Source organism: Balaenoptera borealis, assembly GCF_965194805.1.
Source record: "Balaenoptera borealis genome assembly, chromosome: 3".
Lineage (NCBI taxonomy): Eukaryota > Metazoa > Chordata > Mammalia > Artiodactyla > Balaenopteridae > Balaenoptera > Balaenoptera borealis.
The window spans coordinates 41184877-41203305 of record NC_138866.1 but is presented as its reverse complement, the minus strand read 5'-3'; the positions used below and the strand labels follow the sequence as shown (position 1 = coordinate 41203305).

At 39.5% G+C, this 18429-nt stretch overlaps 2 protein-coding genes across 4 annotated transcripts in view; both read right to left on the bottom strand.

The window, feature by feature from the left end:
* Positions 1–10570, bottom strand: part of CCDC175 (coiled-coil domain containing 175) — an 84343-nt gene extending 73773 nt beyond the window's left edge. Inside the window, exon 1 of the mRNA XM_082386764.1 lies at positions 3672–10570. The gene's annotated coding sequence lies outside the window, so the exon portion shown is untranslated. The remainder of the gene's footprint in view (positions 1–3671) is intronic.
* A 1926-nt stretch (positions 10571–12496) lies between these two features.
* The window catches only part of RTN1 (reticulon 1), a 278485-nt gene continuing 272552 nt past the window's right edge, over positions 12497–18429 (bottom strand). For all 3 annotated transcript variants that reach the window (XM_082386510.1, XM_082386509.1, XM_082386511.1), the window contains one exon: positions 12497–13295. In XM_082386510.1, the coding sequence (XP_082242636.1) occupies positions 13253–13295 (43 nt within the window). In that variant the 3' untranslated portion in view covers positions 12497–13252. The remainder of the gene's footprint in view (positions 13296–18429) is intronic.

Genomic DNA, 18429 nt, shown 5'->3' with positions numbered 1-18429 from the left:
GACCATGCTCAAATCCTCCTGAGAAGTAAGAATTCAAGAAAATAGAGTCTCTGTCTTCCTCACTCTGACCCTACCAGTACCAAGTAAAGGGCCTAATATGGGCACACGACCCTGCCTCCCCATCATGGTTGGTCAGTAGGATTTTCTTATCTTAATGCCTTGCCATCTTTTGCAGATTGTGTTTCACCTTCAGGCTTGTTGCTTCATGGTCACAAATGGCTACTGTAGCCCCAGACCTCATGCCCTTGTACAAAGTGGAAAGGAGTGGAAAGGGTCCACCTGTAGAAGCCCCTCCTCCCTTTCATCAGGGAAGGAAATCTGTCCAGAGTCCTACACACTTCCTTTTATGTCTCAATGGCTAGGACTAGATCACAAGGTCACCCATGAAAGGGAGGTTAGGCCAAGGGGTATCCGCATTTCCAGCTTCTGTGGGGGTGGCAGGAGAGAAGAGGCTTCAGAACAGTTGGACGGTTACCCATGGAATGTCAGACACACATTCATTCTCTGAACTAATATTTGTCAGCCCTAACATTAGGTCTAAACCAGCTGGCTGGCTGGGCCTTTCCTAGGGGTGGTAAAGGAATCAGTGACGCTTTTAGCATTAAATAGAAAGGCATTCTTGATCCTTGCCCATTGGGTACCTTTTAAGCCTTCATACTGGCTTTATGCCTATGTCTGCAAGATGGTTATACATCAGACAAAGATTCCATACCCCTTGGGCTTCTCACAGCTTCTGAAGTACCTGTCTTGTGATCAGGCTGAGATTCTTAGTTCCTGCGACTCCATCACACAGTCATTTGTGGTAGAATGGCAGGAACAGCATGTCCTCTAGGTAATGCCAGATGGTTAGAGAAGCAAACAGATGGATTAGTGTCCCTGATGGAGTTATGCCAAACAAGGATAGGGCGGTGTCTCCAAAAACGGGCAGACCATGTCACTGTTTGTAATAACACCTGATAAGGAGCCTCCTTTTCAACTCTGTCTCTTGACTAGTTTTTATCTGTAATCAGCAATTGCTTGGGGCTAAACAGATTTGAGTCAAATGCCCATTGCATCATTTGCTGGTGGTTTTTGATTGGCTCAGGTAGTTAACCTCAATCTCCATTCTTCATCCGTAAAATTGGATTTTACATCCTGGGATTATGAAGCTTACGTAGAATAATGATGTGCTTACCATAGAGTACGTGCTATTTCCCATCTTTTATTTCTATTAAATGGAAAATAAGAAACATTTCTTCTGAAATACAGATGTTAATGTCCTTTCTGCATCCCTTGCCTTCCTTAAACCTCTTGGTCATTCAACCCGTAGTGACAATTACTCCAATTAAATCAACAGTTGCTGTCCCAGAGATGGGAAATTGGTTTTCTTTCCATGTTATTGCTGCTGGATAGCAGCGACTGCTTGGAGTGCTCAGTTAGGGAGGTTCCGAGGCCGAGTCTCTGCAGAGAAAGATGCCCGCCAGGTTACCAGAGAAAGGCACGGCCTCACGTGTGTTGGCATTGGGCTCACTGGTTTACGTGTTTGGGTTGTGCCTTCTGTGTGCTGGGTATTGTGCTGGGCACTGAGCTTATAAAAAAGAGACCCATAGGTGGCACCAGAGAAGGCCTCTCTGAGGAAGGGAGACATAGCGGTGAGAAGGAGTCAGCCTTCTTTTATTATTCTCTTAGTGGAGGAGAGAAAGAGGTCAGAGAGACAAGGCAAAAAGAGGAAAGAGAAATAAGAGGAGGAAGGGGAGATAAGAAGGGGTAAGAATCTGGAGAAGTCAGCTGTCTACTCTCATGAGAGCCTCCTTTCCTCTTGTTTCCCCTAAAAGTTCACTTTCTCTGATGAATCCACTCAGCATGTATTGAGCTTTATTACATACCAGACACTCTTTTTTTTTTTTTTTTTAAATTATTCATTTATTTATTTTTATTTAGGCTGTGTTGGGTCTTCGTTTCTGTGGGAGGGCTTCTTCCAGTCATGGCAAGCGGGGGCCACTCTTCATCGCGGTGCGCGGGCCTCTCACTGTTGCGGCCTCTCTTGTTGCGGAGCACAGGCTCCAGATGCGCAGGCTCAGTAATTGCGGCTCACGGGCCCAGCCGCTCCGCGGCATGTGGGATCTTCCCGGACCAGGGGTCGAACCCGTGTCCCCTGCATTGGCAGGCAGATTCTCAACCAATGCGCCACCAGGGAAGCCCCAGACACTCTTATCAGTGCTTTGACTAAACACATGGACAAGATTTGACCCCTGTTTTCAAGAAAATGGCCTTGAAGGTGAAAAAGAAGGGTAGGTTTTGAAGCACACCTGCAAAGCAGTTTGTGGTTTTAGAAAATGTACATTTTGTAACTGTTTCCATGCCTTACTTAATCTTTATCATAACTCTCTGGGGTGAATTATTATGATTACCCTATTTTTCAGAAAATCACCCCAAGATGAGAACTTCAATGACCTTGGGGATAACCTCGGGTCAGGCCCTTAAAGTTGGACAATGGCAGAGCAGTCCTTCTGACTCCAGGACTGGGGCACTGTCTGCTATGCTAGAGCTGCATTGTGGCTTTGTAACCAGGGCAGGGGATTGGGGCTGGGGTAAGGAGTGCTCTGGACTACACAGGACGTCAGCAGAGCCATGGAGGTGTGCCAATGGGCATGGGGTGAATGGAGAGGAAAAGCAGGAGCCCAATCAGAAATTTAGGTTGTGATTTCACTACAAAGATCCTTGAATTCCAAGCTCAGGAGTTTGGGTTTTATGCTGCGGGCAATGCTGCTGAGAGCAGAGATGAAGCTGCTCCCTGCTGGCAGCTGCACGGTAATTCAGTTTATTTTTGCCTAAGGTAACATTTTATCACAGGACAGAATATCATTATCAATAACGGCATTCTGATTTTTTCAAGTGAGCATCTGCAGAGTAATCAGAAACTAAATTGGGCCTGAAACAACCCATGCCATATTTAGCAAGAATGTCTTATTATTTTACTATTATTAACTTAAGTCACTGACGTTTCGAATGGTATCCTCTTTTAGAAAGGTAGCAGGGGATGATTGTTAATGCTTACTTAGCATTTTTATAGACTTTTCTAACATTCACGATCTTTCAGGAGCAGTATTCTTATTTTCCTTATTTTTTCTCATTTTAGTTAACTCATTTTTGAAGAATAGATAAGGTAATTCATATGAAGACGAGTTGGTAAAGATAATTGGAGTAAGTACTCTCCATTTGATTTAAAAATCTTTCTTTTTTTTTTCCTTTAACAAATTTAGAAAATGTCAGATTAATGCTGGCTGACCATTTCCTGCATATATGGTTGCAGTGGAGAATTTCCAGGGCTTATTTGGGAAAGTAAAAATACAAGCCATGGCAATTCTGAATCCCATTCCTTCCCACCTCCTCAAGGACCTTCCTCAATTAGCTCCTCCCTCATCTGTGTCTTCCTCCGACCTCATGCCCAGTTATCTCTTCCTAAATTCATGCCTTTCCTCAACCCTTCAGCCACCCTACCTCTCAATTACCAAACTTCTTGAAAGTGTGGTCTACATCTTGGCTATAATGCATTCCTTCACCCTGAATTCTAAATTACCTCCTCCTCATCTTCTAATGGCCTTTTCTCAAGCCCCAATCCCACACATCCCCTTTCCTGCAGTATTTGACACAATTACCCAGCTCTCACCAACCCTTCTTTAGAAACTCACCTCCTAATTGGTTCTTGCTTTTTCTTCTTCATTCTTTTGCTGGCTTCCTTGGGCATGCTGCCTGGGTTCCATCCTTGGTCTTCTCTTCAGGCTCTCTTAACCCTTCCCTTGAATAGAGTTGAATCTACACAAATAACTCTCAGGTTGTATCTCCTGCCCGACCTCTCCTCTAAGAATTAATCTTGTAGACTAGACTAAACATTCTCATCAGCCTATGCTGCCAGCATGTCAAATTCAACCAGTTCAGAATCAAAATCTGCACTGCAGGTGGTTTTTCTGCCTATTGAAAACATACTTGTATTGTCAGCCCATCTGAAACGCTGTATCATCCACAAATTTTTTTCTTGATCCCAATAATCTCAGTGCTTCCAGAGCACTTTATTCAAATTTTTTTATGGTTAGTAATTGTAGGCTGAGTGGTCTAATAGTTTTCTGTGTGATAGTCTTATTACTAAATAGCTGTGTAGCATTTACACCTCAGTTTTCTCATCTGTAAATGAGGCCTTAATTTAGGGTAGTCTTGAGAATTAAATAAATTAATAAACACTTCAAAGTGTTTAAAACAATGCCTGGAACAAAACAAACAACTCCATATATTTATTGTTGTCATCGTTATACTATGAACTCCTTAAAAGTGGGAACTGTGTTTTACTCATTTTTTAATCTCCTGTAGCACTTAGCATAGCAATTTTCACATAATAGATGCTTCAGATATTGTTGAAATGGATAACAGGAGAGATTCATGTGCTCAGAAGTTTTTTAAATCTAGAGCTCAAAATCTCCTGCAGTTTAGGTTTTAGTAGAAAAAAGAAAAATACTGGAGAAAAAGGCAACTTCCTCAGGGTCTCACACCCCTTTTATATGTAGGCTGGTATAGCAAGAACTGACATTCATAAAAGTCTTACTGATCATTACCATTACAAGACCCTGAAGAACATTGTGAACCACCAGATTAAGTTGCACATAACGTTTGCTTCTAAGTGAATTTTATTACATCAGAATTATTCCTTAATAATTAGTTTTAAATGATAACTCTTATTTAACCATGATTTCAGTTAATGAGAACTTTGGATTCCCAGCTCTGCAAGATCAGTGAGCTTCTGGAGTTGAAGAATGAATTGTCACCGTGGCTCCAACATAACAGTTTTTTTTTTTTTTTTTTTCCTGTTCCACTGTGAATTCATTCTGGTTCAGGATGAATTTGTATATAAAATTAAGCCATGATATCTTGAAGATTTGTGCACTCTTCTTTACTGCCTCTATTCACGGCAGGGTTGTTAGGTAATACCTGGATTTAAGCACTTTTGTCTTTAACTACAAAGGTCAAAGCAGCAAAATTGTATGTTTGGAAAAATACTCAACCTCCTGTAGTTAAGTCCTTGGACTCCATTGTGTTATGCCTGTTTATAATTAATATACTTCACTTGAGTTTTTATTACTAGCAATCAAATAGTCTTGCTGAGGCAGCATTGCTCCTGAGTTAGAGATTGTAGTGAGGGGGCAGAGAAACACAGGAAAGGCGATGTTCTTTCTCAGTGGAAAGAGCCCAGGCCTCAAAATCAGACAAATAGTGATCCAAGTCCTTGTTTCATCACTTACTAGTTATGTAAACTTGTGCCAATTATTTAAACATCTTGACATTCAGTTTCCTCATTTGGACAATAAAAATAAAAATATTAATCATGCAGGATTTTGAAATTCGGAGGATTAGAAGTCATGTTTGTAAAGAGCCCACCAGGCACAGTGTCTGGTTCAATGGTGCTATATTATTGTTAACAAGTTTCATTTTAATAGCTTCAAAGTAACCTTATTGACTAATAAATCATGCAGCTAAATTATAAAATAATTAGTTAATTGGCTAAATACATTTAATATAATAACCAATTTAGGAATTAAAGAATAAAATTTAAATAGGGTAAATTTTTATAAAAAAGAAAATAAATAAATGCACTTTACTTGTTAAGAAGAAACTCTATAAAGGCCAGGAAAGAATTGCTCTTGGTTTAGCACTATTCTTCCCAATGGAGATTAAAAATTCTACCATGAACTGGGTACCCAAATGAGTTCATGTGGGTAACCTAAAAGAATATAATAGAGTCCCTGAAGAAAGTTCCACTTATTCTGTTGGAAATACATTTTTTTGTAGCAAACATCTGGCTGTTGTCTCCCACTTAGAGGAAGCAAAGACATGAGCTAGATTCTATTGTTGCAAATTGGTTGACCATATACGCATGGATTTATTTCTGGGCTCTCTATTCTCTTCCATTGGTCTATATGTCTATTTTTTTTTAAATTTATTTTATTTATTTATTTATTTATTTATGTTTGGCTGTGTTGGGTCTTTGTTGCTGTGTATGGGCTTTCTCTAGTTGCGGTGAGCGGGGGCTACTCTTCGTTGCGGTGCGCGGGCTCCTCATTGCAGTGGCTTCTCTTGTTGTGGAACAGGGGTTCTAGGCGCGCGGGCTTCAGTAGTTGCGGCACACGGGCTTAATTGCTCTGCAGCATGTGGGATCTTCCCGAACCAGGGCTTGAACCCGTGTCCCCTGCATTGGCAGGCGGATTCTTAACCACTGCGCCACCAGGGAAGCCCTATATGTCTATTTTTATGCCAGTATCATACTGTTCTAATTACCACAGATTTCTAGTATAGTTTGAAATCAGGGAGCATGATACCTCCAACTCTGTTCTTCCTTCTCAAGATTGCTTAAGCTATTCAGGGTTTGTGATTCCATTGCATTTTCTATTTCTGTGAAAAATGCCACTGGACTTTTGATAGGGATTGCACTAAATTTGTATATCACTTTGGGTATTATGTACATTTTAACAATATCAATTCTTCCAATCCATGAACATGAGTATCCATTTATTTGGGTCTTCATCAATTTCTTTCATCAATGTCTTATAGTATTCCGTGCACAGACCTTTCACCTCCTTAGTTAAATTTATTCCTAGGTATTTTATTCTTTTTGATGCTACTGTAAATGGGATTGTTTTCTTGATTTCCTTTTTGGATAGATCAATGTTGATGTAAAGAAATACAATTAATTTTTGGATGTTGACTTTGTATCCTGCAACTTTACTGTATTTGTTTTTTAGTTCTAACAATGTGTGTGTGTGTGTGTGTGTGTGTGTGTGTGTGTGTAATCTTTAGGGTTTTCTACATACAGGATCATGTCATCTGCAAATAGAGATAATTTTACTTCTTCTATTCTGCTTTGGATGCCTTTTATTTCTTTTCCTTGTGTGATTGCTCTTGCTAGTACTTCCAGTACTAGGTTAAATATAAGTGGTAAGAGTGGGCATCAGATCTTAGAGGAAGAGGTTTCAGTTTTTGCCATTGATTATGATGTTAGCTGTGGGCTTTTCATAAATGGCCTTTATTATGTTGAAGAAATTTCCTTTTATACCTATTTTGTTGAGAATTTTTATCATGAATGGATGTTGATCTTTGTCAAATGCTTTCTCTGCATCTGAGAAGCTCATGTGATTTTTATCTTTTATTCTGTTAATGTGGGGTATCACATTGATTGATTTGCATATGTTGAACTAAACTCGTATCCCAGGGATAAATCCTACTTGGCCATGGTGTATAATCTTTTTGATGATGCTGTTGAATTCAGTTTGCTAGTATTTTATTGAGGATTTCTGCATCTATGTTCATCAGAGATATTGGCTTGTAGTTTTCTTTTCTTGTGTCTTTATTTGGCTTTTGTATCAGGGCAATGCTGGCCTCATAAAATGAGTCTGAAAGTATTCTCTCTACTTCTAGTTTTTGGAAGAGTTTAAGAAGGATTGGTATTCATTCTTCTTTGGGTGTTTAGTAGAATTTAGCTATGAAGCCATCTGGTCCTGTGCTTTTCTTTATTAGGGGGTTTTTGATTACTACATCAATCTCCTTATTTGTTATTGGTCTGTTTAGGCATTCTATTTCTTCTTGATAAAGTCTTGGTAGGTTGTGTGTTTCTAGAAATTTATCCATTTCTCCTTTGTTATCCAATTGGTGTGCATATAATTGTTCATAATAGTCTCTTATGATCCTTTTTATTTCTGAAGCTTCTATTGTAATGTCTCTTTTGTTTCTGATTTCATGTCTTTTCTCTTTTTTATGTAGCTGTTTGTCAATTTTGTTTATTTTTTGAAAAACAAACTTAGTTTTGTTGATTTTTAAAAATTGTTTTTCTATTCTCTATTTGACTTATTTCTGCTCCAATCTTTATTTCCTTCCTTCTTCTAACTTTAGATTTAGTTTGTTCTTTTTTAGTTCCTTGGGGTGTAAAGTTACATCGTTTATTTGACATCTTCTTTTTTAATGTAGGTGTTTATCACCATAAACTTTCCTTAGTACTGCCTTTGCTGCATCCCATAAGTTTTGGTAATTTGTGTTTTTGTTTTCATTTTTCATGAGAAATTTTTTAAATTCCCTTTTGATCCAGTGGTTGTTCAAGAGTGTATTATTTAATTTCCATGTGTTTATGAATTTTCCACATTTTCTTTCTGTTACTGATTTCTAGCTTCATTCCATTGTGGTCCAAAAGATACATGATATAATTTCTATTTTATTAAATTTGTTAAGAGTTGTTTTGTGACCTAACATGTGATCTATCATGGAGAATATTCCATGTGCACTTGAGAAGAATGTGTATTCCTCTGCTGTTGGGTAAAAGTTGTATATGTCTGTTAGGTCCAGTTGACCTCTAGTGTTGTTCAAGTCCACTGTTTCTTTATCAGTCTTTCTGTCTGGATGTCTATCCATTATTGAATGTGAGGTGTTGAAGTCTCCTCCTATTATTGTATTGTATTGTTGTAAATTTCTTCATTCAGATTTGTCAATATTTGTTTTATATACTTAGGTGTTCTAAAGTTGGATGCGTATATATTTACAATCGTTATATCTTCCTGTTGAATTGACCCTTTTATCATTATGTAATACATTCTTTGTCTCCAAACACAGTTTTTAAAAAAAATCAATTTATTTATTTATTTAATTTTTATTTTTGGCTGCGTTGGGTCTTTGTTGCTGCACGCGGGCTTTCTCTAGTTGTGGCGAGCGGGGGCTACTCTTCATTGTGGTGTGCAGGCTTCTCATTGCAGGGGCTTCTCTTGTTGTGGAGTGCAGGCTCTAGGCATGCGGGCTTCAGTAGTTGTGGCACGCAGGCTCAGTAGTTGTAGTTCATGGGCTCTAGAGTGCAGGCTCAGTAGTTGTGGCACATGGGCTCAGTTGCTCCGCAGCATGTGGGATCTTCCTGGACCAGGGATCAAACCCGTATCCCCTGCATTGGCAGGTGGATTCTTAACCACTGCAACACCAGGGAAGTCCCCCAAACACAGTTTTGACTTAAAGTCTACTTTACCAACAAACTTCATACTTTATATTCTCGTGTTGCCATTTAGTGTCCTTTCATTTCTACTTGCAAAACTCACTTTAGCATATTGGGGAGCAACCAGAGAGAACTAATTCCAGTAGGATTCTTTTAAAAGGCAACTGGGACACAGGATACAAAATAATTCATTTCAATTTACTCATCAAAGAAAATGTGGCCAGCCAAATTAATTCTGTAATATTGAATGTATTGAACTAAAGAAAAAACTTAAAGAAAAAAATCATAGTGAGGAGCTTGAGATTGGTGCCAATATAAAGCACTAGAGAAGAAGGTTGGAGTGTGAAGAGAAAAAAGTCCTTTGCCCAGATCTACAGAGTTTGGTTATTGCTCCTTAACCACAACCACACTGGCTGATGCCAAACCGCAGTGGGGTCTACTGTATGTCCCACCCACTCCCTACACTCAGAAGAGAGTGCTAAAGTTCAGACGCCTGAAGCTGCCCTATTCAATGACAAAGTGGCAGTTGCTGGAACCCCATAATAGTGAAGCAAGGCCCAACACTCGGCTACACTCAAGTACACTTTGGTAAAGGAGGAGCTGTCCCATTACTTCTCAGCAGTAATTCCTTACAGTGAGAAACAACTGGGGAAACAGAGCTGGGCTCTGCACAGACGGAAAAATCTTCACAGTGGTGTAAGGGCCAGCATGAGGCTCAGGGGGTTCTATGAGTTGAACTGTGTCCCCAGTAAAAGATATGTTGAAGTCCCAAACCCCAGAATGTGAGCTTATTTGGAAACAGGATCTTTACAGACCAATCAAGTTAAAATGAGGTCATTGGGGGCCCTAATCCATATGACTGGTGTCCTTATGAAAAGGGAAAATTTGTACACAGAGGGAAGATGATGTGAAGACACACAGTGAGAAGATGGCCTTGTGCTGGAGTGATGCATCTACAAGCCAAGGAATGCCATGGACTGCTGGCAACCACCAGAAGCTAGAAGAGGCAAGGAAGAATCCTCCCCTAGAGCTATCAGAGAGAGCACGGCCCTGCCAACACCTTGGTTTTGGACTTTTAACCACCAGAACTGTGCCAGAATAAATTTCTGTCATTTTTTTTAAAACTTTTTTTTTTAATATATATTTTTCAACATCTTTATTGGAGTATAATTGCTTTACAATGTTGTGTTAGTTTCTGTTGTTTAACAAAGTGAATCAGCTATACGTATACATATATCCCCATATCCCCTCCCTCTTGCGTCTCTCTCCCACCCTCATTATCTGTCATTTTAAGTCATCCAGTGTTTGGTACTTTGTTAGGGCAATACAAGGAAACTGATATAGGTGGGGAAAGAGCAGAGAATATACAACTATCCTACTCCCTTTTTCCTGAAATGATCCATAAAACATACCACAGCTTCTTCACCTACTCACCCCCTGCTTGCTTAACTCATGTGTAGGCTATAAGAATCTTCTACTGTTCACTACCTTCAGGATAACCTCACTCACTCTGTGTCCCTGAGGGCTCTATCCTTGGTCTGCTTCTTACCTGGGCATTGGGTCCTCACATTATTTCCATCATCTCAAATATCATTCTGACTGATGCTTCCTGTAAAAGCAGGATCATATGTGCCCCGTGTTCCATCTGTTAAAATTCTGCATCCATACCTATCATTTTGTCAGGCTGGAGTTTCCTCAGGAAACTTTCTTCACCACTGCTAGCAAACAGAATTCCTCATTAGATCCTCTGAATGAGCAGCTGCTTATGAAAGGAATTCTGGGCTCTCCGGAGGGAGGCAAATGCTGCACATGCAGACCTTGAAGGAGGTTAATTTGACACAATAAAGCCATTTAGAAGAAACTTTATCTCAAAGGTTGTACACTGAAACACACACACACACACACACACACACACACACACACACTCCTCTTCTATATCTAGTAACCATAAAAAATAGCAAGCACCAAACCAAGCTTATTATCTTCCTTCCCCAGACAAGCTCTTCTGGGCTTTCTAACCTGAAAAATGGTACTGCACTCTCCTGATCAGCTAGTCTTTGACAGAGCTGGGGTTAGGGTGAGGTAAGCAAGCTGCCTCGGGTGCAGAATTTAAGGAGGCACTCACTCTCAGGGTCAGCCTTGGTCTTGGAACTCCCACATGTAGTCAATCACCAACTCCAGTCCCATCCCCCTCCATGTCATCTCTCTTAGCGGCTCCTCTGTGCACAGTGGGTGCTAGGCATGTTGGGTTGATATAGAGGATCAGGGACAGGTGAATATATCCTTTGTATTCTCAGCTACCTTAGTAGAAGCCTTGTCATTCATTTGTCACCTGTCTGCTGTTAGTTATGTCACAATTATCTCCTATATTCTTCTAATCTCCAGTATCATACATCCTCATTGTGTCTGTGCGACTCTCTGAGATCTAAAAAATAGAGCACAAAATCCTTAACATTCAAGTTTCTTTTTAGTGTAGTTCAACCCACCCTTTCAGCCTTGCCTGGCACTACATTCCCACCCAAGCACTTTACAGCACAATTCAGCATATTACTCACTGTTCTCTGCATATGCCATGCGCCTCCATGTCATAGCACCTTAGTCCATGTTCTTTCTTCATACTGGGATGAACCTTCTCCCTCTGGAAAAAGCCAAATCAGAACCCAGCCCCAAAGTCCACCTCTGAGTATCCTTCTCTGTTGCTCTAGTCTTACATTGCAGCTCTTATTTCATGCTGCCTTTTACTTAGTGAGCATTTCCACATAGCCATCTCCCATCACCCCCAGTCTTGGCTGTTGGCACAGTGTCCAGCTAGTTAGCTGTGTTGTCATCACAATACTTTGCACAGAAGGGTAACTCCATGAGTACTTATTGAACCCAAGTCCAAAACTGGTCAAAGGCAGCTTTTTTAAAGTAACTATCCTTTTTTCTCTAATTTTTATTTCTCCTTTTGCTATTACTTTCATCCACTTCTACCTCATCATCTTTGACATTTGACTTTAACAGTGAAATAACATAGGCAATTGGACTTCTGCAAAAAGTAGTGAACAATCCTTAGAAGACTTAGCTTGGTGAGGGCAGGAATGACTATCTCTCTTATTCACAGCCCTGTTCTGAGTGCTTGGCACACAGTAGGTGCTCCACAAATAATTACCAAAACAGTGAGTTCATAGCAATTATAATTGTTTTATGACAGTATTGTGTTGCATATTATTATAAGAAGTTTATGAAAGGATTTATATAACTTTCAAGTTTTTAAAAAACTATTTAAATTATCTGCATAAACCTCACAGAGTACAATATTAAGGGTGTTTTCCAGTTTTACCAGTCTCCAGTGATTTCTATTAATAACCCAAAGGAGCCATATACTATGTTGGAGTTGGACTATGTGGTCCTGGACACAGGAGTAAAGTGAGCACTTGGCCTCAGCCTTCCCAGCACGTTCACAGGAGATTTTATTTCTTAGAGCTTTTGCATTTTCTGGTGAGATCATGAGAAGAGAGGGAGAAGTTTCTACATTTAGTAACATTTATTTATGCATTCAGTATCAAGTACATAAGTGCAAATATCCAGAGTCCATAATTAAGTCCATTAGGAACTACAGAGAAAGTAATACAAATTGTAATAAAGTTAACATGCTGGTACTTTTTAGTTACCATACATGTAAATCAGCCCGTCAGTCTCACACAACAAAAGTACTGCATGTTTGTTTTGGGTTTATTTGTTTATTTAATTATTTTAAGTTATACAAAACTGATTACCCTAAGTACGGTCGACTTGTTTTTATTTTTATGTTGTGTGTGTTGGAAAAACACTTAAACATCGATCTACAAGTCTATATATATTGTTATTAAAGATTAATCCAAGCAACAACCCAAGGACATATAAGCGATTTCCACTATTGCATCAGTGCACTGGGCAGGAAAGGCCTAGCCACAGGGAACATGAGAAGCTACAGAAGCACTGCAGAGAGAAGAACACCGACGAAGGAAAGATAACTTGGGTTCTCACCATCATGCACTTTTTTTTAGCAACACAAAATTAAAAACCACATCTAATACACTTTTCTCTATGCTTTAGTGCTTGACACAAGTGACTCAAATATTCTAACAGTACAGAAACAGCCTAAAAACAGCTGTTTTAAAGTTTGTCTCTAAGATTATGATACTGGGGGGGAGAAACAATCAATTTATAGTAACATATAAGACAGAGCTGTTACCACTTCAGACATTCCTCTTGGTGTCCAGTCCCTGGTGGGGTACTGATTTACTCAGCGTGCCTTTTAGCGCCTGGGATTTTAGCCTGAATCCTAAAAAAACAATATCAGAAGATGGTAAATCACAAGTGTTATTAATGAAATCGTTTTATGACATCATTATGTGTTGTTGCTTTAATTAGCTAAGTGACCAAATAGCTTAATATTTCAAAAGATATTATAATTTTTATGTATGAGTGTCTATAAACACATTTCTATGCAGCAATAAGAAGAAAGTATAAATTAGATAATGAATGACCCAAGGAAGCCATATTCCTTAAATTATAACTTTTTAGGTAGACAAAGAGGTCAATTTATCTCAGAATTATAGACACTGTGATATAGTCAGATGACCATTTATCACTCAGTCTGGGACACTTCTGAAAGAGAAAGAGGGTGCTGTTACTAACTATGCTAGGACAACAAGCATAAACATGGATGGTTCCAGGTAAAGAAACATATGGTCACCCTCAGCATAAACTGCCCAGAGCTAGAATTAAGAAACCTGAATCCTAGTTTCAGCTCTCTACTAATTAGCTGTGTGACATAGGCCAGCTAATGAGCTTTCCTCGTCCTAGAGCATTTATTGGGTGCAAATTAGATATCTCCAATGCCCCTAAAATTCTGTGATTCTCACAGTATGGCAGTATTATTTTAGGGTAGGTTTATACTGGAAGCATTTTGTTTCATTAAATCAAAGCTTTATGAGCTCCCCATGCAGAGTCTGACTGAGACCTTCCTCTGTCCTAGGCACCCTTCTACATGTTGGAATTCAGTGAACAGAAGGGAGAAGGTCCTGCTTTCATGCAGCTTTCATTCTCCTAGGGGTTGAGGAACCATAAATAAACAAGTAGATAAACAAGAGAAGTACATATGGTGATAAATGCTATAAAAAAAAAAAAAGCCCAAACAAGATGGAATGATAGGCAGTGAGGGGGCAGCAGTGATAAGGTGGGAGATGCCTACTTTAAATCCACTGATGTGAGAAACAGATGCCCAAAGAGGCCACCAGGCAAATACCTGGGTTTGAAGTGATTCAGGAAGAGGAAGCAGGGAGTGCAGAGGCCATAAAGTGAGGACAAGATTAGGAAGCAAGGAGAGTAGAGACCAGTGTGCTTGGGGAGCGAGGAGGGGAGGTCTGAGAGGCAGGTAGTAACCCGACGGTGTTGGAACTTGTGGGCAGTGGTAAGGAATTTAGATTCTATTCTGTGGATGGGAAGCCATTGATGAATTTTAGGCAGAGGAATGATGTGATCAAAGAAGATCATAATGGTGGTTATGTGAAAAAACTGGGGAAACAGAGGTGAGAGCAATAACGGATGGGGGAAAACTATAGCAATCCAGGTGCCAGATGGCAGTGGCCTGGGTGTTATGAAACTGGAGCCTTGGAAATGGATTGAAGTGAACACTCTGGGGATCTAGTGTGGAGATGGAGCTGACAGGACCCACCTGTCATGTTGATGGATTGAATGTGCAGGCAAGGGAAAGACAAGAGAGTAATCAAGGAAGATTCTTTGATTTTTGGCCTGAGCAACCAGGTGAATGATAATGCCATTTACCAAGACAGTGACGACTGAAGGAAAAATAAATTCTGGGCTGAAATTACAAGATCTGTTTGGCCACTTGAATTTGAAACATCTTTGGGACATTCAAGAGAAAACATCAGATAAGCAGATGAATAGAACTGGCTCTCAGTAAACCTTTCCTTTTTAGATTTATTTTTATTATTTATTTATTTATTTTTATTTATTTTTGGCTGCATCAGGTCTTAGTTGCAGCACGCGGGATCTTCGTTAAGGCATGCAGGATCTTTTCTTGCAGCGCGCACGCTTCTCTCTAGTTGTGGCATGTAGGCTCCAGGGCACATGGGGCTCTGTAGTTTGTGGCACGCAGGCTCTCCAGTTGAGGCGCGTGGGCTTAGTTGCCTTGTGGCATGTAGGATCTTAGTTCCCTGACCAGGGATCAAACCCGTAACCCCTGCATTGTAAGGCGGGGTTCTTTACCACTGGACACCCAGGGAAGTCCCTCAGTAAACCTTTTGATTTAGACTTTATACATCTATTCATAACATCTAGACTTGCACTGATTTTTAAAAAAATGCCTCAAGCACATCACTGACTCATATTTAGCTATGACCAGTTAACCAATTAAAACCCTCCAGGTATCTTTTTTATACATAGTACTGTTGTACCCTATCTCATCTTCACCTCCCTCTCCTCCCATTCTATATTTGTAAAGCTGACTTTTTAAAAACCTAAACTTGTAGAGATACATGTTTTGGAGCCCTTGACACAGAGATAACCTTTGAGGCCACAGGACTGGATGAAAGGTGAACCAGAGAAGGAGGAGCCAAGAGAAGACACTGGGAGAAAGCAGCTGAGGCTTGAGCAGTGTCACTAGTCAAGACGAGTGTTTAACAAAGATAGCAGTAGTGATGAAGAGTATCTGAGAGGTTGAGAGGGATGAGGATGGAGTGATGACTGCAAGATATGGCAATATGGAAGTCACTGGGTCTCTGACAGAGAGCAACTTCAGTGCTCAGGGTGAAGGCCTAATTGAAGTGAGGTGGGGAGAGATGAAAGAGATAGCAAGGACATAAGACTGGAGAAATTATGATTGTGGATATAAGCACGTAGAGGCAGAAACTGATAATGCAGCTTAGAGTACGAAACATTCCAATAGAGACACCTTAGGTCTGTCTTCTCAAAAGTTTAAGATCTAGAGCTCTACCCACCACCAGTCCCTCCCATCAGGAAGCTTGCACAAGCTTCTTAGATAGCCTCATCCACCAGAGGGTAGACAGCAGAAGCAAGAAGAACTACAATTCTGCAGCCTGTGGAAAGAAAACCACATTCACAGAAAGATAGACAAAATGAAAAGGCAGGAGTTTTTACCAGATGAAGGAACAAGATAAAACCCCAGAAAAACAACTAAATGAAATGGAGATAGGCAACCTTCCAGAAAAAGAATTCAGAATAATGATAGTGAAGATGATATAGGATCTCAGAAAAAGAATGGAGGCAAAGATCGAGAGGATGCAAGAAATGCTTAATAAAGACCTAGAAGAATTAAAGAACAAACACCTAGAAGAATTAAAGAACAAACAAACAGAGATGAACAATACAATAACTGAAATGAAAAATACACTAGAAGGAATCAATAGCAGAATAACTGGGGCAGAAGAACGAATAAGTGACCTGGAAGACAGAATGGTGAAATTCACTGCTGCAGAACAGAATAAAGAAAAAAGAATGAAAGGAAATGAAGACAGCCTAAGAGACCTCTGGGACAAAATTAAATGCAACAACATTCGCATTATAGGGGTCCCAGAAGGAGAAGAGAGAGAGAAAGGACCAGAGAAAATATTTGAAGAGATTATAGTCGAAAACTTTCCCAACATGGGAAAGGAAATAGCCGCCCAAGTCCAGGAAGTGCAGAGAGTCCCATACAGGATAAACCCAAGGAGAAATGCACCAAGACACATAGTAATCAAATTGACAAAAATTAAAGACAAAGAAAAATTATTGAAAGCAACAAGGGAAAAAGGACAAATAACATACAAGGGAAGTCTCATAAGGTTAACAGCTGATTTCTCAGCAGAAACTCTACAAGCCAGAAGGGAGTGGCATGATATATTTAAAGTGATGAAAGGGAAGAACGTACAACCAAGATTACTCTACCCGGCAAGGATCACATTCACATTCAGTAGAGAAATCGAAAGCTTTACAGACAAGCAAAAGCTAAGAGAATTCAGCACCACCAAACCAGCTCTACAACAAATGCTAAAGGAACTTCTCTAAGTGGGAAACACAAGAGAAGAAAAGGACCTACAAAAACAAACTCAAAACAATTAAGAAAATGGTAATAGGAAAATACATATCGATAATTACCTTAAACGTGAATGGATTAAATGTTCCAACCAAAAGACACAGGCTCACTGAATGGATACAAAAATAAGACCCATATATATGCTGTCTACAAGAGACCCACTTCAGACCTAGGGACACATACAGACTGAAAGTGAGGGGATGGAAAAAGATATTCCATGCAAATGGAAATCAAAAGAAAGCTGGAGTAGCAATACTCATATCAGATAAAATCGACTTTAAAATAAAGAATGTTACAAGAGACAAGGAAGGACACTACATAATGATCAAGGGATCAATCCAAGAAGAAGATATAACAATTAAAAATATATATGCACCCAACATAGGAGCACCACAATACATAAGGCAACTGCTAACAGCTATAAAAGGGGAAATCGACAGTAACACAATAATAGTGGGGACTTTAACACCTCACTTACACCAATGGACAGATCATCCAAAATGAAAATAAATAAGGTAACAGAAGCTTTAAATGACACAATAGACCAGAGAGATTTAATTGATATTTATAGGACATTCCACCCAAAAACAGCAGATTACACTTTCTTCTCAAGTGCACACAGAACATTCTCCAGGATAGATCACATCTTGGGTCACAAATCAAGCCTCAGTATATTTAAGAAAACTGAAATCATATCAAGCATCTTTTCTGACCACAGCGCTATGAGATTAAAAATCAATTACAGGAGAAAAAACGTAAAAAACACAAACACATGGAGGCTAAACAATACATTACTAAATAACCAAGAGATCACTGAAGAAATCAAAGAGGAAATCAAAAAATACCTAGGGACAAATGACAACGAAAACACGATGATCCAAAACCTATGAGATGCAGCAAAAGCAGTTCTAAGAGGGAAGTTTATAGCAATACAATCCTACCTCAAGAAACAAGAAACATCTTAAATAAACAAACTAACCGTACACCTAAAGGAACTAGAGAATGCAGAACAAACAAAACCCAAAGTTAGTAGAAGGAAAGAAATCGTAAAGATCAGAGCAGAAATAAATGACATAGAAACAAAGAAAACAATAGCAAAAATCAATAAAACTAAAAGCTGGTTCTTTGAGAAGATAAACAAAATTGATAAATCTTTAGCCAGACTCACCAAGAAAAGTAGGGAGAGGACTCAAGTCAATACAATTAGAAATGAAAAAGGAGAAGTTACAATGGACACCGCAGAAATACAAAGCATCCTAAGAAACTACTACAAGCAACTCTATGCCAATAAAATGGACAACCTGGAAGAAATGCTTAGAAAGGTATAACCTTCCAAGACTGAACCAGGAAGAAATAGAAC